Genomic DNA, 21,303 nt, shown 5'->3' with positions numbered 1-21,303 from the left:
GAGATCAGCTCGGTGCTTTGTGACCGCCTGGAGGGGTGGGATAGGGATGGTGGGAGGGAGGGAGACGCAAGCGGGAAGAGATATGGGAACATATGTATATATATAACTGATTCATTTTGTTGTAAAGCTGAAACTAACATACCATTGTAAAGCAATTATACTCCAATAAAGATGTTAAAATGAAAGATATATATATATATAGATTGGGGTAAAAAAAAAGTTAATGAGTACACATAGTTTTAATTTAAAGTAAAATATATATGTAAATTTTACTTTACATTAATTTAAAGTAAAATGTATATGCTTTGTGAGTATCTTTTTTGTTATGATTCTCTGCTTTAACAGCTTCCTCAGTTAAATGAACAACTACTGCCCCAAATGTATTGGGTAACACCTTGTTTTGAAATAACATAAACATGTCATTATATCCTATGGATCAAATGTATGATTCTGCCATGTTGCCTGCTGAATTTTTGCATACTTAACAAAATGATTGTTTTTGTTTAGTTCCAGATGTTGAAGTGAAAGGAGAGAGTTCTAGCTATTATCTCTTGTTACAAGGTAATGGCAACAGAAAGTGTAAAGCCACATTGATTCACTCAGCCAACCAAATCAATGGCTCATTTGCACTCAGTTTAATTCATGGAAAGATGAAAGCAAAGACAGAAGAGACCAAACTGAGTAAGTGTTAACTTTAGGTGGAAAACAAAACATTTTTACATTTCTTTGTGTACATACTTAACTTCTAATGAACTTATTGTCTCCAAACTCCGTTTCACTTTCAGTAAATTTACTTTTATTTTAAATATTTTATAACATGTTTGGACAGTTTAGAGTGCAGAGAATTAATCCCTTATACATTATACTTAGTAAAATTTAGTAAGCCAGCCTTCAATTCCAAATAGGAAAATTTTTAGTGTTTTCCACTTTAAACAAGTATTATTTTTCTAGAATTTATTTCTTATTTTCACTTACTTTCTCTCAAGTGTCTCGTTCTATTTTATTGCCCATCTTTTTATTTTTCTCTCCAGGCTCCACGCTTTGGTTACCTATCACTGTATGACACACTACCCCAAATGCGGCTTAATAATGACGATTTACTATAATGTCTCATAGTCCTGTAGGTTGACTGGGCTCAGCTGGATGTTTCTGTTTTGAAGATCCACATAAGACTGCAGTCACACACAGCTGGGGCTTCAATCATTTTGAAGACTTAACAGGGCTTGGTGTGTAAGATGGCTCTTTACCCGCATGCGCGATGCCTGGGTTAGGATGGCTGGAACAGATGCGAGCCTACTTCCTCTTCACGTGTCCTGTCCTCCTGGCCAACATGGGCTTCCTCACAACAACATGGTCTCTGGGGAGTCTGATTCCTTCTGTGGTTGCTAACTGCTCTTAGAGCAGTTGTTCTAAGAAGCTATAAGGCTTCCTGTGACCTAGCCATTCATTGTCACTTTTACCACACCTTATTAGTTACGTGAGGCCAACGTAGATTCACTGTGGAAGGACTGCGCGGCGAATGAGTGTCAGGAAGTGTGATTCACTGGGAGGCCGTCTTTGGAGACCAGCTCCCATACTCTGTGTTTTGTGTAAGAGTTTCAATAGCCAAGCAGGTAGAAGAAAAGGTGGTGGAAGGAATTCTATTCTGCTACCTAAATTCTCTCAACTTAAGAAGCAGGTCAAAGTTTAAAATGCAAAATAATTTAGTACACTTATTTTCTGCTGCTCAATTATTATTATTTACTTTGAAATATGTAAGGTCAAGAAAGATGAGTAATTGACTTTTAATTATGTTATAACACATTTCTTGAGGACTGAATATTAATTTTTGTTACAAATCATCTTTAATACTGACTTTTTTCTGTTTTTCAGGCTTTCCTCTTGACCTCTTGTCACTTCCAAATTTCTCTGGGGAGCAACTTATACAGAGAGAGAAACAGTTAGCTAATGTTCAGGCTTTGGCTTTGAAAGAATGTCTGAGTAAGTAATGATTGGTGCATTTGATTCTGGTGTAGGAATATTGACTTATTCAGGCCTAAGGCATTGTTATTTTGTCACTTTTTCTTATACACTTTGTCTTTTAGATATGATATTCATTTGTAGAACTATTTATTTATTATGGTTACACTGAGTCTTAGTTGTGGCTTGCCGGCTCCTTAGTTGTGGCACGTGGGTTCCTTAGTTGCAGCACACAGGCTCCTTAGTTGCAGCATGCAGGCTCCTTAGTTGTGGCATGCGGACTCTTTGTTGCAGCATGCATGCGGGAATCTAGTTGCCTGGCCAGGGACTGAACCTGGGCCCCCTGTATTGGGAGTGTGGAGTCTTAACCACTGCACCACCAGGAAAGTCCCTGTAGAGCTATTCTTGATAGAGGTTAGGGTAGAAAAGGTCTGTAACATTTTTCCCACCAGATTCAGTATATTGCTATTGTACACTGCTTTTAACATTTATAATAATATTTGTCCAGGAAAATTTTGTTTTTCGTTATTTTTAACTGTATGCTAGAAGAGATACCTAAGTTTTATTATTCTGGTTAACATAGTAATTTTTACAAAATTTCTCTGTATATCTTTTTGGCTATACAGGAAGATAGAGACTGCAAATAGAAGAAAATACAAATCTAGAGAAATTAATAGGTTAACGTGAGCATTGATTCTTAGACTTTAATCATAACTAAGCACATTTCACATACTGAGTGAAGTTGGCATTATGGATTTTTCTTTATTCAAGAAATTGACACTTTTTTAAGGGTCATTATTTAAGCTTTTTCCTCTATTAAATGTTAACTTGGTTATCAGTCTTAACATTGTTTTTATAAATAATCATTCATTAGTACTTAATCTGGACTTATTTTAAGCTAATTGATAATAGAATTTCTAAGAAATTAATTCAAATTGTCAGACCTCACAATTAGTTGCATATAGAAAAAATGATTATTAAGTAGATACATTATAAAATGAAAAATATCACTTTTTTTGTGTGTGTGTGGTACGTGGGCCTCTCACTGTTGTGGCCTCTCCCGTTGCGGAGCACAGGCTCCTGACGCGCAGGCTCAGCGGCCATGGCTCATGGGCCCAGCCGCTCTGCGGCATGTGGGATTTTCCTGGACCAGGGCATGAACCCACGTCCCCTGCATCGGCAGGCGGACTCCCAACCACTGCGCCACCAGGGAAGCCCCACTCTTTTCTTTAAAAGCATTTAAAAAATACCTTGGATTCAGTATTTTATTCAATGGAAAATAATTTTAGAATACTTGGTCTTGATTATTCATATAAGAATTATCTACTTTTTCAGTTGTACAAAGGTAATTGTGTAGTCTTAAACTCCTTGAACCACTTTTTTTTAACTATGAATATGATATTAGCTCAAGGAAAATATAATTAGGAAAGGCAAATTAGTTTCAATGAAAGGTACTACATATTAACCCAAGGGAAAAAATGTAAATATAAAGTTACTATATGGTCCAGCAATCTGACTCTTGAGCATGTATCTGGAAAAGGTGGAAACTGAAAGGGGAGAGGGAGGTCCAAGAGGGAGGGGATATAGGTATACATATAGCTGATTCACTTCATTGTACAGCAGAAACTAACACAACGCTGTAAAGCTATTTTACTAGAATAAGGAAAAAAAAAAGATACATGTACCCCAACGTTCATAGCAGCACTATTTACAATAGCTAAGACATGGAAGCAACCTAAATGTCCATCAGCAGATGAATGGATAAAGAGGATGTGGAATATTACTCAACAATAAAAAAGGATTAAATAACGCCATTTGCAGCAACATGGATGGACCTAGAGATTGTCACACTAAGTGAAATAAGTCAGACAGGGAAAGATAAATACCATATGATATCACTTACATGTGGAATCTAAAAGAATGATAGAAGTGAACTTATTTCCAAAACAGAAAGACTCACCGACATAGAAAACAAACGTACGGTTACCAAAGAAGACCGTGGGGTGGGAGGTGGGGGCGGTGGGGGGTGGATAAGTTAGGAGTGTGGGTTAGCAAATATAGACTACGCTACCTAAAACAGGTAAGCAACAAGGCCCTGCTGTAGAGCACAGGGAGCTATATTCAGTACCTTGTTATAACCTGTAATGGAAAAGAATCTGAAAAAGAATATATTTATATGTATATATATGAATCACTTTGCTGTACACCTGAAACTAACACAACAGTGTAAATCAACTCTACTTCAATTAAAAAGAAAAAAAAGGAAAACAATGCTGAAATACTAGTATTTTTGTGGATAAAACTCCTTTATTTCTAACATCTGCTAGCTTAGTGTTATTCACTTCTTGACTTTGTTCTAGCCCTGCTAAACCCCTCTTTAGGCTTTGGTTCTTTGCCATAAGCCTCTGACAGCTCTTTAAGTTCCTTCAACATCTCCCCTCTCTTTCATCTTCACCTCTCTTCCTTACCCTTCCAACCAGAAAAACTGTGAGAGTGGAAGAATGGGCAGCTATCTGAAGCTGGTGTATCTCTCCTTTGGGTAAGAAGAGTTAAGCCCAGTAAGGCCATCCCTCCTGCTTGGTTGGGAAAGGAAATATAATTATAATTAGGTTGTTGCCTAGTAGTTGTGATTGGAAGCTCTGCTGGGGGTTGGGAGGGGGAAGAAAGTGCTAAATAAATGCTGAAAATGTAGAAGTTACCAGCATCTGAGCTGTAACACAGGCAGCAGCTGTAAGGTTGCCACAGCACTGGGCAAGGGCAAGTAGGGGGCCTGAAGTTGAAGGAAGCCTCAGAGCTAGTAGCTGCTGGAGACATCAGCTCTGGGGGTATGCATGTACTGGCCAGTTTGTAATCTAGAACATTAAATCTTGATTAAGATTAATTATCCAGTTAATCTATTTACGATGGAATTATTTGCTTAACCAATCTCTCCTCTACCCAGAGAGTTAATAATGAATTGAAAATCTGGGGACAAAGATGCATCTGTTCAGATTTCAAGTATCTCTAAAGACAGAGGAGAATGACAACAAAATGAAGTTTCCAGTGTAAGACTATCTCAGTGTCTATTTCAGTGATTTTCAGAGAAGTGAATATAAATATAAAAGTACTTAAATTGATAGTTAATTTATACATGATGAAAACTGATATAATAGGAACAGTTTTCTTTGGGAAAAAAATTAACATTTCAGTATCAATACAGATTGTAGTCTTTGCTGGAAAACAAAAAGTTGTTCAAATTTTTTTTCAAAATTATCAATAAGACATGGAGTAAACGAATTCTTATCTCCCCCACTATTTATCTGAGTATACTGCATCAGAACAAGCAACTGGAAAAATCTGCATGAAAATTTACTCACATTAATGAGGTACTCTGTTTTTTAAAATAACACAAAAATCAAATAAAATTTCTGTTAGGGTTTAATTTTTTAGAATAATTTATTTTTATTAATTCTATTCTTAAAATTTATATCTAATTTTTATTTATTTGTTTATATTTTTTATTGTAGTGTAGTTGCTTTACAATGTTGTGTTAGTTTATACTGTACAGCAAAGTGAATCAGCTATATGTATACATATATACTGTCATTTTTGGATTTCTTTCTCATTTAGGTCATGACAGAACACTGAGTGGAGTTCCCTGTGCTGTACAGTAGGTTCTCATTAGTTATCTGTTTTATACATAGTATCAATAGTGTATATATGTCAATCCCAATCTCCCAGTTCATTCCCCCACACTTCCCCCTTGGTATCCATACATTTGTTCTCTTCTTCTGTGTCACTGTTTCTGCTTTGTAAGTAAGATCGTCTATACCAATTTTTTCAGATTCCACATGTATGCATTAATATACGATATTTGTTTTTCTCTTTCTGACTTACTTTACTCTGTATGACAGTCTCTAGGTCCATCCATGTCTCTACAGATAACCCAATTTCGTTCCTTATTATGGCTGAGTTAATATTCCATTGTATATGTACCACATCTTCTTTATCCATTCCTCTGTTGATGGGCATTCAGGTTGCTTCCATGTCCTGGCTATTGTAATAGTGCTGTAATGAACATTGGGGTCCATGTGTCTTTTCAAATTGTTTTTCTCTGGATATATGCCAAGGAGTTGGTATTGCTAGATCATATGATAACTCTGTTTTTAGTTTTCTAAGGAACCTCTATACTATATCTAGATATAGATGTATAGATATAAACATTTAGAATGATATATAAATTTTATAATTTATGTTTTACCTGATCTTTATAACTTATAAATTTTGTATTTAGAAATATTAAGTATCTTGTTTCACTGATTTTTAAAGAAAAGGTTTAAGAATGCTGAACAATTTTTAAATAAAAAACTGTTCAGTGTGATACAAAACAAATACCAAAATAGCAGTATTGTCATTTTGCTCCAGGATTGTGGTCACTACTCTGAGTTCCCTGCATCTTTTTTAAATTTATAGAACCCAGTGCAGCCCTGATTGGTGGTCAATCTGCTGATACTTTTAGATATTTTACACTCTATTTTTCTTAGTTAAGTCCTGAGTTATTACTAGCTTTCTTAGGAACAGCATTCTTTTGCTAATTCATTTTTAGACTTTAGTCCAGTATTTTTCTCCCAAATCTTTATCTTGTGTTGCAAACTCACTTGTGTAGAGATTATTTTTCACCTAGGTAAATTATCCTGCTCGTAACCCTATTAAACCTTACCTGTTTTCTCTCTCTATTGCCCAGTCATCAAGGTCAATAGGAAGTCATATCTTGCTCTTCAGATCGCCCCTTATTGTAATATAATTGACAATTTTAATAAGCATAGGTCAGGTTCATTATTTAAGTATATTTTCAGCACTAATAAAAATGTGGGGCTACTTTCTGTAGCACATTACTTATTGTGCATCTTTCAGATGAAAGCAAATCATTGACAACTTTTCATTTTAGACGGCTCCCAGAAGATGGTAAGAAAATAAAAAGCTTCAATCGAAGCTTCATCGTCACTAAGAAAATGTAATAAAAGCAGCGTATATTACAACTCTTACTTTACCGTTACTAATGTTCTTGACTGCAGAAATCATGTGTTACTTATTTTGGATCAGAACTGGATTGAGCCTGGCAATATCCAGGTTGGTGAGGTGGGATTTTACAGAGGCATCCAGCTATTCCCTTGTATTATTTATGTGCCAGCCTCACACAGTGTGATGGAATATGCTTTAATCCTCTGTATCTAAGGGCACAGCACAGTGCTTTGCAGACAGTACATACGCAATAAATATTTGTTGAATTGAATTCTCTACGAATTTATAGTTCACTATTTTATTATAGAAGAAAATGTTATTAGTTCAGAAGTGTTTTAAAAATGAAATATTTTTATAAAAGTAGTACGTGGGTATAGTTAAAAATTTCAAATGCTATTGAAAAACCTAAAATGGAAAACAGCAGTGCCCCACCTTCTCCCCAGCTTTCTGTCTGTCCACAGGCAGCTGCCTTCAGCTCTTCCGGCTGGTTTTCCTTGACCTTTCCTCCAGCTTTATGAATAACATATGTATGCTGTTATTTCTCGATTTACTAGTTTTAGACATTATCTTAATGCCTAACTATGGAACTGAATACTTAGCTTTCCCACATCAACTTCCCTTTCCCTTTCCATCCTTTACAGTGAAATCATGAATTGAGGTTAAACTAATGGTTAGTTTTAACATATCTTCCTCCCTCTGTCCTTCCCTCTTCCTTCCTTCCCTCCCTCTTCTTTCCTTCCTTCCTTCCCTCCTTCCTCCCTCCCTCTCTCTCTCTCTTTCTTTCTCTTTCTTTTTTCTTTCTTTCTTTTCTTTTTCTTTCTTTCTTTCTTTTCTTTCTTCCTTCCTTCCTTCCTTTCTTTCTTTCTTTCTTTCTTCTTTCTTCCTTCCTTCCTTTCTTTCTCTCTTTCTTTCCTTCTTTCTTTCTTTCTTTCTCTCTCTCTCTTTCTTTCTTTCCCTCTCTCTCTCTCCCTCCCTCCCTTCCTTCCTCCCTTCCTGTCTAGCTATCCATCTACCTACCTACCTATGTACCTATCTATAAGTTTACTGCTGAGTCATGTAGTATATGATGATGGTCAACTCTTCTTTCTTGTATAATCTTTTTTTTTTCTGGTTGATAATCACCTTATTTTTAATTTGCCCATTCTTCTGTACAGGCAAAATACTGTTATGTTTTCCCAGAGCCTCCAACATTTCTGCCACACATCTATCAGTAAATTTATTGCATGTTCAAACTCAGTAGTTCCTTTTTATTTCTCATAGATTTTTTTTTCTGGAGTGTTTCATATTTTACTGTATTTTAGACAAAATGCTTCCTTAGACCTACTGACATCTTAAGAGACTTCTCTTTCCTCTTCTCTTCTTTTGGAATCTCCTATTTTCTAGACCCCCTGTCCTCCCTTTTTCTTTGAATTCCCCTCTTGTTTGGTTGGAGCATATCTTGCAGTAGCTTCCTGAGTAAAAGTTCACTCATGGGGTATACATTTTTCAAGCTCTTGCATGTCTGAAAATATCTTCACTAGATTGATAATCTGTATAGACTTCCAGGTTAAAAATTGTTTACCCTTAGAATTTTGAAGACATTGTCCCATTGTCTTTTTTTTTTTCCTTTGGCCACGTGGCACAGCATGCGGGAGCCCTGAACAAGGATCACACCTGTGTCCCCTGCAGTGGAAAAGCGGAGGCTTAACCACTGGACCACCAGGGAAGTCCCTATCCCATTGTGTTTTATGTTGCTGTGTTCCTGTTGACAAATCTCATACTAGTCTTATCCTTTTTTTTTTTTTTTTTTTTTTTTTGCGGTACGTGGGCCTCTCACTGCTGTGGCCTCTCCCGTTGCGGAGCACAGGCTCCGGACGCGCAGGCTCAGCGGCCATGGCTCACGGGCCCAGCCGCTCCGTGGCATGTGGGATCTTCCCGGACCGGGGCACGGACCCGCATCCCCTGCATCGGCAGGCAGACTCTCAACCATTGTGCCACCAGGGAAGCCCTAGTCTTATCCTTTTTTTTTTTTTTTGCGGTACGTGGGCCTCTCACTGCTGTGGCCTCTCCCGTTGCGGAGCACAGGCTCCGGACGCGCAGGCTCAGCGGCCATGGCTCACGGGCCCAGCCGCTCCGTGGCATGTGGGATCTTCCCGGACCGGGGCACGAACCCGCATCCCCTGCATCGGCAGGCAGACTCTCAACCATTGTGCCACCAGGGAAGCCCTAGTCTTATCCTTTGAGGTGGCCTATTTTTGGTTTGTTTTTACCCCTTCTAGAACTTTTACCTCCAGAAGCTTTGTCTCTGGAAGCTTTACTCTGAATCATAATGTGTGTGTTCCCCTTTCCCCCCTCTCCAATGTATTGAGCTGTGTACTTGATGAGCCATATCAACAGAAGATTCACCTTCTTAAGTCTGAAAATTTTTATCTCTGTGATAATTTTTTCTCCCATTTTCTTTTTTCTTTCTAGAACTCTAATTAGTTATATGTCAGCTTTTTTTGGACAGAATGCCTGCTTTTCCTTCCTGTTTCCATATTATTGTCTCTTTGTTCTTGTTTCTGGGGGATGTCTTGCAGCTTTAAAAAATTTGAGCTCTCATGTGCTTAATTTTAAAAAATATTTTCTTGTTCATTGACTTCCTTTATCAGAGCATCCTGTACTTGTTTCATGAGTATAGTATCTTCTCTTATTTTGACGAGAGTATTAATTATGGCAAGTTTTCTTTTGTTCCCTGGAATGTTTTTATTTCTGCTGGGCTCCTTTTTTCTTTTTGCTTGCTTTAGCCTCTCTTTTTCATCCTGGACTCTTTTTTTTAGCTTGGAGGGGCCTAGTAAATAATACCTGTTTCCTCTCCCAAATTTGGAACCAATTGAGAAATAAACTTAAGAAACACACTGATGGAGATAAATTACAGATAAATTACTGAATTGAAGGATATGACTTTTTAGATCTCTGGTGGGTTTTCTTCTACATATACCCAGAATTGAATTTAGCCGCTGAATGATAGCCAGAGCGGGACACCTGCAGATCAACCCTGACCGGGCAGGGCCCTCACTGCATTGCAGAGAGTGTGTATCTTAAGAACTTGCTAGCTCAGATGAAAGTTGGAGAGGAAAGGTTTAATCAGAACGTGCCTAGTTTCTTCTCCAGACTAGCTCAGTGAGTGATGGGAGCGAAAGGGGAGCTGGGAGCATTACTGAATCAAAGTCCTTACACGTCTAAACATAAGACCATGGAAATGCAGAGTCCCTTCTCCCCTCAGTACCTTTCTTTAGATGTCTAGTGATTTTTTTTCTGTCTGTCCTAAGTGGGAAATTTTATGTCTCACTCTAATGTAATACCTGGCAAGCTTCAAGAGTGGTGGAGTAGCTATTCAACATTTTGGTTGTGAACTCCTCTCCTTAATTCCACTGTAATGTCAGTATCAAGCTCTTTTCTCTGGGGGCATTCCGTTTTTGAAAAGGAGAATCCTTTAATCTTTTCAGTGGGGCATTTGTAGCTGCTAGCTTTTTGGCCCCAGGGTTGGAGTCTGACCTTTCAGGATGTAGACTCTTATTTAATCTCTTAGTTGTAACTCCAGCATCAGTACCACCTTTTAATGTTCCTGACATTCTGCAGTCTGAGACTCCTCCTTTTCCGTTTCTACCCAAAAAATGAGAGCAGAGTCATCTGGCTTGAGGGCTGGAGGCTAGATACGTCCATGTGTGTCTAGTCTTGTTTTAGCTCACGACCTTCCTGATACCTCTGCAGGCACCCAAGTTAACCCTTCCTCTGTCTGCAAACTCTCAGTTACCACTCCAGCATTATCTTATCTTCCAAAATTTGTTGAAAACTGTCACTATTTATTGTGTCTTCTTTTGTTGTCCTCTTTTATTCCTCTGTTGTGATTTTAAGTTTTGGGTGGGAGAAGAAATAGATGGAAGTGGCCAAACCACCACATTTAACTGAAAGTCTTACAGGTTTTATTTTCACATAAACACCAACATAAGGCTGTTCTACATGCTCTGCAGTGTATTCCTGAAAACTCCCGTAAACCTGCCTTTACCGTTGGTCACCTTTTAGTGTTAACAAGTTACTGTATTTCTGTTTATCTCACAAAACTGGAAATTCTACTGTTACCTTCAAATGGGACTAAATTGAAAACAGGCCTACCCAGGAATGTTGATTTGCTGGAGAGATTCATTTGTTTTACTTTTGAAAATGTTTCCCATAAAAGACTAGTAGATGAGCTTGCAAGGCTTTAAAATGACAGTTATATTGCGAATCATATGGATTTGTTGTCTTACAGAAAGGAGAAAGTTAGCAAAGCAGCCAGAAGTACTTTCTGTGGATGAACTCAAAAGTCTATTAATACTCACAAGGGAATGCTTTTTCGATCATTTTGATGCTATTATCCCTAAAACAAGTCTAGTAGAGACAGACAACACCTCCAATAGGTTAAATGGTAAGTTTTCTGTTACTTTAAACATTAGTTCTTTTTTGTGTGTGGCATTTATGATGGCTATTTATTATTAAAACTAATAAACTATATCAATCAAAAGTCTATCATAAATTTTAATAGTGATATATACTTGTACATACAAGTATGTATGTATATATAATAAGCTGTATTTTTCATCATTTAAACAGTAGAAATTCTCTGATAATTTCTTTCTTTAAGCATGTTCAGTATAATTGTTTCTGAGCAGAGGGAGAAACACTTTAAGGTGATTCCCCTTACAACTGTTACTGAGCTACTAGAATGGATGGATTTCTATTAAGCTATGTTTTCATAAGATAAAAAAAGTAGAACCTACTCAGTAAATTTAATATAGTTAAAACTACATATAATAAGATGCTCCACATTTGCCATTTATTATAGCAGGAACAGTACCAAACTTCTACTGAGGGAGCAGGAAATAATTTCTATATTAACTTGCATTTCTTTCTGTTTTCCTGGTTTCCATTCTTGTGATGAATTTGAATAGAGTGAAGCTTTTCAAGACCTAAGAAAGAAGCATTTGAAGATTGCCTGGCATTTTAAAAGTACAGGATAATTTTTTTATTTTTATTCTGTGCGAATCATTTTTATTCGTACTTTAATAAGAAAATGACCAAAGAATCAAGTTAATAATAACGTTTGTTGAGTGCCTTTTCTCTGTTTGATGCCATGAAGGCACACAAAGAAGTAAAAATTTGGGTCCTTGGCTTTCTACAGGCTTATGATCTGTTTGGAAAACAAAATATAAATACAGCATCTAGTGCCATGTTTAAGGGCCCAGGCTTCTGGAGATAGACTGCCAGGGTTTAAATCTCAGCTTTGTCACTTGTTAGCTGTATGTCTTTGGGCAGGTTATTTAACCTCTCCATATCTCTGTTTCCTCATGTTTCAAATGGGGATGATAATATTACCCAGTTACTAGGGGTATTATGAGGATTAACTGAGTTGATACATGTAAAACACTTAGAACACGATCAGTGCCAAAAAATTGTTACCTGTTGTTTGTATTTTCATTATCACTATTGTTAATATCAGTACCAAAGTTAAATAGTGCGTAGTAATCTGAAAGATGTTGGAGACAGTATAAGGTTGCTTGTAAGTGCAAGATATGTTCAGTAAGTGAGAGAGCATGGCTTCTTGGTTACAGCATGGGCTCTGGAGCAATACTAACAAGGCTGAATCCCAGCTCTGTTCCTTACTCCTGTCTTTTAAATCATCTCTAGATTACTTATAATACCTAATACAATGTAAATAGTTATAAATACAATGTAAATGCCATGTAAATAGTTGCCAGCACACACCAAATTCAAGTTTTGCTTTTTGGAACTTTCTGGAATTTTTTTTCGTCCAAATATTTTTTATCCATGGTTGCTTGAATCTGTGGATGCGAAACTTGTGGATACAGAGGGTCAACTGTACACCTACATGCAAATTACAGCAAAAGAAGCAGTAAGGTCAATTATATTTCATATTCTGACCCATTATTTGCAACCATGCACACTAGGAGTTATTAGCAATTGTAAGGGTTATTGATCTGTTTTTTTTTTTTCTTTTTTTTGTGAAAACTCTAGCATGTGTAACAAATGAGAGTCAGCATACCATTTATTTACTCATTGCCATAACTTGCTAAAGACTTTCATAATGCCAAATGTGATACCTGAACTCAAAAAACAGTGTCCTTTACCTGGGACTGTTGGGGCACATAAACACTGCATAAATGACTTTTCTGGATAATGCTATAAGATCACAATTTTCTGATTTCAAATACTTTAATAAGAATCTTCTAGTGTATGTTTATAATTCTTGCCCTATTTAATAAACACAGTCTACCAATTATAACCTTTTTTTGGTGATTCATGCATATTTTGAAATGTAAGGCTATCATGGCCTGTATTCATTAACCACATATTGTTATCTGAAATATTACTTTCCTTTATGTTTTCTGTGATTTGTGATTTTGTAGGGCAGGTTTTTTTGGGTTTTTTTTGTGGTACGCGGGCCTCTCACTGCTGTGGCCTCTCCCGTTGCGGAGCACAGGCTCCGGACGCGCAGGCCCAGCGGCCATGGCTCCCGGGCCCAGCCGCTCCGCGGCATGTGGGATCCTCCTGGACCCGGGCACGAACCCACATCCCCTTCATTGGCAGGCAGGTTCTCAACCACTGCGCCACCAAGGAAGCCCCTAAAACACTGTTTTAAAATGAAGCGGTAGGGCTTCCCCAGTGGTCCAGTGGCTAAGACTCTGTGCTCCCAATGCAGGGTCCTGGGTTCGATCCCAGATCAGGGAACTAGATCCCACATGCCACAACTGAGAGTTTGCATGCTGCAAATAAAGATCCCGCATGCTGCAACTAAGACCCAGTGCAGCCAAATAAATAGATATTTTTAAAAAATAAATAAAACTAATAAATAAAATGAAGCAGTGTATTTGGTTTCTCAGAGGCTCCTTTTGTGCTTTTTGATTGTCAGCATGGCTCAGTGTCCTGCTTGCCAGCCACATAAATAAAATATTGTATTTCATTTTATTGTAAGAAATATATTAAGTTATTCCCCAAAAGACATGATACATATGAATGTTTGCCTATCCATTCCTTAATATTTAGACTGTGTCACTTATATTTATGTAGATTGTATAGTCAAAGTTAATAATTATATTGTAATATTTAGGAATAATTAATGTTAACTTTTATTTTAAATGGCTTGTATTCTTTTGTGAACACAGCCTGTAACTGTTCAGAACTGCTGATGATTTTTTTCTTTATACTTTTTTTTGAAAAGCCATGCCAACATAATAAAGTAGATTATTTCATCATAAAGCTCATTATTCTATAAAATAGTATTTCACCACCCTTCTTAAGAAATGGGAAGTGCTATATTTGGATGGTGTTTGGTTGGGGCAGTCCAGTATAGGCATTAAAAATATTTTAAGCTATCTGGCTAAATAGTTTAATAAGTAAAGGAAAAATAGTATGCAGTTGGCTTCTGTTTTCATTTATGATTAATTTTTTTCTTTTTTGTTCAAAAATTTCTTACCAAATCATTATCACTTTGTAAGACCCCAAAGTATAAAATGGGTATTTTTGTCAGGGTTGATGGTTAGTCAAATAGCTAATGTCCAGTAATTTTCAGTCAGTTTATTAGTGTGTAATAGTTCAAACAATTTAAAACACCAGATAGTTTTGTGTGTTTTTTTTGCGGTACACGGGCGTCTCACTGTTGTGGCCTCTCCCCGTTGTGGAGCACAGGCTCCGGACGCGCAGGCTCAGCGGCCATGGCTCACGAGCCCAGCCGCTCCGCGGCATGTGGGATCTTCCCAGACTGGGGCATGAACCCGTGTCCCCTACATCGGCAGGCAGACTCTCAACCACTGCGCCACCAGGGAAGCCCTAAAACACCAGATAGTTTTTGAATCCAAAATGTAGTACAGTTAGTTATTTTGCCAGTGTTAAAGCAGTTGGGATGTACTCATAATTTATAATGAGAATGGAAGGTGTCCCTGTATGTTTTTGATGAGAATTGCAGTGTTATCAAACAATCTCAGTGTTAGTTCATTGCAGCATACTGGCTGGAAAGATAAGCACACCCTTACATATAATATTTTATTAGTGGTAAAATAACATTTAACGTTAGCGATTTACTTGAAAATGTGTATGTTAAGGCATCTTACACTAATACATAGTGAGAATTATTTCTAAAGTAAACTTTACCTGCAAACATCATAAGTTATTTATGGTATTACTGTACTTTTGAGAATGAGGTAATCTCTCTCTTTTTTTTTTAAAGATTCTCACTTTTTTTAATATAAATTTATTTATTTAATTATTTATTTTTTGGCTGCTTTTGATTTTCGTTGCTGTGCGCAGGCTTTCTCTAGTTGCAGTGAGTGGGGGCTACTCTTTGTTGCGGTGTGTGGACTTCTCATTGCAGTGGCTTCTCTTGTTGCAGAGCACAGTCTCTAGGCACACGGGCTTCAGTACTTGTGGCACGCGGGCTCAGTAGTTGTGGCTTGCGGGCTCAAGAGCACAGGCTCAGTAGTTGTGGCGCACGGGCTCTAGAGCGCAGGCTCAGTAGTTGTGGCTCACGGGCTTAGTTGCTCTGCAGCATGTGGGATCTTCCTGGACCAGGGCTCGAACCTGTGTTCCCTGCATTGGCAGGCGGATTCTTAACCACTGCGCCACAAGGGAAGTCCGGTAATCTCTTAAAGATATGAATTTCTCAGGATACTGGTGATAATTCCTCTTTGTAGTATGGAAATCACATAATATATCCAGTATATTCTCCACAGAGTTGTCTCCTTTCCATTTAGAACTAATTTCACAAAAATAACAAAGTTATGCTTTCATTCCATATGAGTTTTTACAGTGCTAATTCATCTTCTGAATTCAGGCTCATAACTTTTATTATGAGGAGATAGTAAAATAAAGCTTAATACTAATTTTTTTTTTCATTTCCAAAAAACTTTTCTATGGTATTTTGCACAGTTCAGGCCATCAGAGATATCCTTAATAAATGCCTGAGGTAAGTACTGTACAATTAATCCAATTTGCCTTTATACACATGCACATGTGCACACACATACACGATGTATGTATGTATCTACATACATTTTTATATAGCAAAATTCAGTATGTTAATACCTTTCAGTACTTACATATTTCTCTTCAGATTCCAATCCAGTGGAACGTATTTCTTCAAGTCCAGTGGAAACCAATCCTCTGGAGTGGCCAGAAAGGCATGTTCTTCAAAATTTGGAAACTTTTGAAAAAGCTAAACAAAAAATGAGGTAATATTTAAATAGCTCAGTATTTTTTAATGACTTTTTAAATCTTAATCCTTGTATTTATGAGATATTAGTAGTTTATGGTTTTATTCTAAAAGAAATATGTGCTTACTATAAATCCATAGATAGATAGATAGAGCACTACAGAGTAGTGTGTCCACGAAATGCTCTTTTTCTTCTACCTTCTACTTGTACTTTCTAGGTGTACATAATCACGGTTAACATTTTAGTGGATGTCTTTCCAGACCATCTTCCATAGATATACACGGGTATATGAATATGTAAGAAAAATTTAAACAATACAGGAACATGTAAAATGAAGTAAAAGTACTCTTCTTCTTTGAGCTATTTTAAACTCTTCCTGTTTTACATTTTTATGTTTGTATAGTATCTGTTAACTATCTCTAAGAGGCAGAGTTTATTTTTGTTTTGTTTTTGGTTCAATACATAGTCGGCACTCGGTATATAATTGTTGAGTGGTAGAATAATGGAATAAAGAGAAGGGATTTGGCTCTCTTGCATTGCCCTCCTCCAACTCACTTCCCCCAAATCACATTTTTATCTTTAGATCCTCTGCTGATAACATTTATGACTTGCTATAACATTTGTGACTTGCTATAACATCATTTTGTTCATAGAGGTCAACAAATTTATTGAGTACCAACTACGTGTCAGGCTCTCCTCTTAGAGGAGTAACCAGACAAGTAAATATAATACTTATAAATTACTCTATGTGTAATGACGGAAACAAAGGGACTGAAGGGGAGTAATTTTACTTGCTGTGGGCGTGGAGAGATGAGGTGGATGGTCAGGGATGGCTCCCTGAGGAGGTTACATTGGAGCTGAGACCTAATGGATAAATGGGTGAAGCACATTCAGTCTCACAGGACCTTATAGGTTTTCATACAGACTCTGGATTATATTGTAAGTGCATTGGTAAGCTTTTGATGGATTTTATACCAAAGAGTGACGTGATCTGATTTTGCAAAATAACTTTTACTCTTTCGTTGCGAATAGATTGTAGGAGGAGGATACTAGGAACAGACAGATCAGTTGGCTGTAGGCTGTAGGCTGAGAGATAACTTTGATTTCTAACTAGAGTAGTAGTGGAGAACAAGTTTGGGATATGTTTTGGTGCTTAGCTGGGAAAAAAACCTTCCTGTGATGGACTGGATGTGGAGGACAGGGAAAGAGAGGCATCCAAGACAGTTTAGATTTCTGGCTTGAACAACATGTGAGTGGTGTTGTCACTTATGGTTTGGGGAAGATTGGTGAGAAGTTGGAGTAAGGACAGATTTGGGGAGAAAATCGAGAGTTCTGCTTTAAGGATGCTAAGTTTGCTCTGTGGCTTATGCAAGTGGACATGTTAGGTGGATCAGAGGAGAAATCTGGAAGTCAGTTTGGAGTTATCATTAAAAGGGTTTTTCTAAATACATGCTAGTGGATGAGATCACTTGGTGAGACCATGTAGAAAAAGGAAAGAGGGCTTAAGACCATTCCTTGAAGGTTTCTGACGTTTATAGGTTAGGAGGGAACTGACAATCTAGAAAGAAGATTGAGAAAAGGACAGGTTACCCGTAAAAGAACTTGCATTTCTTGCCCGTGATCATTTATTTTTTTCTGAATGTCTATTTATTTGTTTTTATTTTTGTTTGTATTGGGTCTTTGTTGCTGTGTGCGGGCTTTCTCTAGTTGTGGTGAGCTGGGGCTACTCTTCACTGCGGTGCACGGGCTTCTCATTGTCGTGGCTTCTCTTGATGCAGAGCACACGCTCTGGGCGCAGGGGCTTCAGTAGTCGCGGCATGTGGGTTCTAGGGCACAAGCTCAGTAGTTGTAGCGCACGGGCTCAGTAGTTGTGGCTTGTGGGCTCCAGAGCGCAGGCTCAGTAGTTGTGGCGCAGGGGCTTAGTTGCTCCGTGACATGTGGGCTCTTCCAAGACCAGGGCTCGAACCCGTGTCCCCTGCATTGCAGGCAGATTCTTAACCAGTGCACCACCAGGGAAGCCCTAGATTGTATATTTTAACTTCCCATTGTGAAAGGGGAGGAAATTAACATCTCTACTTCTCTTCACCATTTATCCTTCTTTCTCTGGCACCTTATGTTATTTGCAATAGGCAATTTTTTTTTTTTTTCTTGAAGTCATTTTTCTTGCACCTCTCTGACTTGCTACTCTGATTTGGACTGACCCTTTCTACCTACACAACTGTTATCCTGGTATTTCTTTTGAATACATTTCTAGATTAGAACTGCATTTTCTTGGATCTCGTATCTTAATGAGAAGTCTGATGCAACATGGATTTTTGTTCCTTAATAGGTATTTTACCCTGTCTGGGACTTTTAGAATTTTCTATTTTCCATAATGTTCTGAAATTACATGAGGCCATCATGGTGTGAACTATTCTGGTCTCATGGTGTGCTTTAAGTAATCTTTCAAGTTCATAGATAATTGCAACATTCAGTATCTGCCCTCAAAATTTACGATATTGTGAGGTTTTGGAACATACAAGACAGTTTAGATTTAAATTTTATAGAATTGATGACTTTGCACTACTAAATAATTAATCATCATTTATAAAGAATATAATTATGGGGCTTCCCTGGTGGCTCAGTGGTTGAGAGTCCGCCTGCCGATGCAGGGGACATGGGTTCGTGACCCGGTCCGGGAAGATCCCACATGCCGCAGAGCGGCTGGGCCCGTGAGCCATGGCCACTGAGCCTGCGCGTCCGGAACCTGTGCTCCGCAACGGGAGAGGCCCGCGAACCGCAAAAAAAAAAAGAAAGAAAAAGAATATAATTATGTTTATTTTACTTAAATAGTAGCATTGTTGATATGGTAACTGCAAGTTTTTACAGATTTTTAAAAATATACTTTGATACTAAGTGATTTGCAATGACTTTGTTTTCTTTCTTAAATGTGTAGATCTTCAGTTTTTTTGTGTGTATTTTTCTGGTTTCTGCTCATAGCAGCTTTTCCTGACCATGGTGAATTCTAATCCACTTTCAGTAAATCTGCATAACATTTTTTTCTCAGAACTGGTTCACTACCTCGTTCATCTGAACAGTTACTGGGCCACAAAGAGGGTCCACGGGATTCAGTCACATTATTGGATGCTAAAGAATTGCTGAAATTCTTTACCTCAGATGGATTACCAATTGGAGATCTTCAACCTTTACAGATTCAAAAAGGGTAAGTTATAAACTTACAATTTCAACTAATTTTTAAGGAATCATTTAAAAAACACATTGCATCTCATTTCTTCAGTTAATTGATGCTCTGTGACACTTTGACAAATTTTACAAGTTTGAGCCAAGCATTTCTCAATTGGCCTTAATCCTCACATTTTATCTTAGCCAAATGTTCTACTGTTTTGTAGTATTGGGAAACAGGAATAATAAAAGCAACCTCAGTGTATTTCTCTTAGAAATCAGCTTCTACTTTGTATACAGATGGCAATACTTTTTAAGAAAAAATTGTAATTTGACTTGCAAATATTTTTAAAAATTCTCTTTTCTGTATCACTCTCCAGTTTTGATTTTGCCACTACTTACCGTGATACTGTCAGTTATGTCTAATAGCAAAATAGCCTTTCAACTGAAGAGAATGGGGACGTGTAATAAAAATGCTTTCAAAGCTATACCATTACCAAGGAAGAACTCAGTGTCTACATGAATAATTTACAACTACTTTGACTTCCAAGACAACTTCCACTAAGTTACTGATTAATTCTGGATGTTACTGAAGTTTACTTAATTACAGATAAAATTATGGCATCGTATACTTGTGAGATTTGAATAATTTGTTCACTACCCCAATTTCTTTTTTCTAATCCATTATTCTGAGAACCTTCCAAAGGACCTTAAAAATTATAGAACATTTTGATTACTTTTTCAAAGCTTGTTTTGGCAAATATTGAATTTAAGGGTTAATTTTGGAAAGGATTTATTTGAAGGTAGTTATCTCTCAAAACTAATGTTAGAGCATATTACCTTCATGTGTGTGTTCACTAAAGAGAGAGAGATGGGGAGCAACTTTGAAAACATGAGGATCTTAATAATTTGGAGTCTTAATGACTTAATGATCTTAATGACATAAAAATAGTGTGATTTTAGAGTAATTTTCTTTTTCTCATAGCTTTGAGAGATTGATAATCTTTTTTGTGGGAGTCAAGAAAGGAAAGAACTATGTACACATTTTCATCTGTTTAGTTATTGGATTACTGTCTCCCAAATCATTAAGCGTGAACTGGCAGAGTCAGATGGGTTTGCCAAAACTGATTATGTAGGTTGTACTCTTTTTGACCAGAATGTCTTTCTAGCTGCAATGTCTAGGGGAGATGCTGTTAATTCTTTCTGTAGTTTACCAGTGATTTATTTAGGGAAGTTTGCTATAATTCCTTGATGTTAGTAAAGAACTGTGTCATTATCAAACATATCTTCTATTAAAATTAAAGTTGAAGGATGAGCTTTCATGGTAATGAATCAAGGACCTGCAGACTTTTATTAAATGTCTACCCATGCAAAGAACCACCTGAAATGCAATACTAAGTTAAACAAAGTACAGGAGTGACTCCTATATATACGCCAGAGGAATATTAAACATTGACAAAATACATATGTATTACAGTGTTTCCTTTAGAAAGAACAAGGTGTGAGTAAAATTAAACAAAAATAGAGCTGCTGAGAGAGATTAAAATAAGAAATGGACAACAACATGGCAAAGGAAAGAAGTGAAATGCTGGGTACCTAAATAGTTCTATATTACAAAATTATTCACTTTAATAATTAGTCATCAAAATACTGGGATCATTGCAATTTATTCATGTTACTTTATGCAGAACTGTTTAAATGGATGCATTGAATATAAATTCTGGTTTTTGGGATTCATTAACTTGCATATGTCTTACATTTTAATGTAATAATTTCAAGCGCTTATCTTAGTACTCGAGATAATTTTTAATTTTCGGTGGCTTGTGGGCAGTTTTCATTACTAAAGCCAAGGGGGGAAAATGTGATAGCCAATTTATTCATGGTACTCTACTATCTACTTGTTTTTATGTATACCATTTCTAAGTCTTCTGAATTCAAGCCCCTGGTATTTCATTCT

At 37.1% G+C, this 21,303-nt stretch overlaps 1 protein-coding gene across 1 annotated transcript in view; it reads left to right on the top strand.

Annotated features, from left to right (window-relative positions):
- The window catches only part of MTBP (MDM2 binding protein), a 79,930-nt gene that overhangs the window by 43,320 nt on the left and 15,307 nt on the right, over window positions 1-21,303 (top strand). Inside the window, exons 12-16 of the mRNA XM_007451662.1 lie at window positions 508-681; window positions 1,873-1,980; window positions 11,231-11,386; window positions 16,085-16,202; window positions 19,231-19,386. Coding sequence (XP_007451724.1) covers window positions 508-681; window positions 1,873-1,980; window positions 11,231-11,386; window positions 16,085-16,202; window positions 19,231-19,386 — 712 coding nt within the window. The remainder of the gene's footprint in view (window positions 1-507; window positions 682-1,872; window positions 1,981-11,230; window positions 11,387-16,084; window positions 16,203-19,230; window positions 19,387-21,303) is intronic.

Source organism: Lipotes vexillifer, unplaced genomic scaffold (assembly GCF_000442215.2).
Source record: "Lipotes vexillifer unplaced genomic scaffold, Lipotes_vexillifer_v1.1 scaffold440, whole genome shotgun sequence".
In the NCBI taxonomy this organism is placed as follows: domain Eukaryota; kingdom Metazoa; phylum Chordata; class Mammalia; order Artiodactyla; family Lipotidae; genus Lipotes; species Lipotes vexillifer.
Note: the sequence above shows the minus strand (reverse complement) of the source record. Positions and strands in the feature narration are given on the sequence as shown.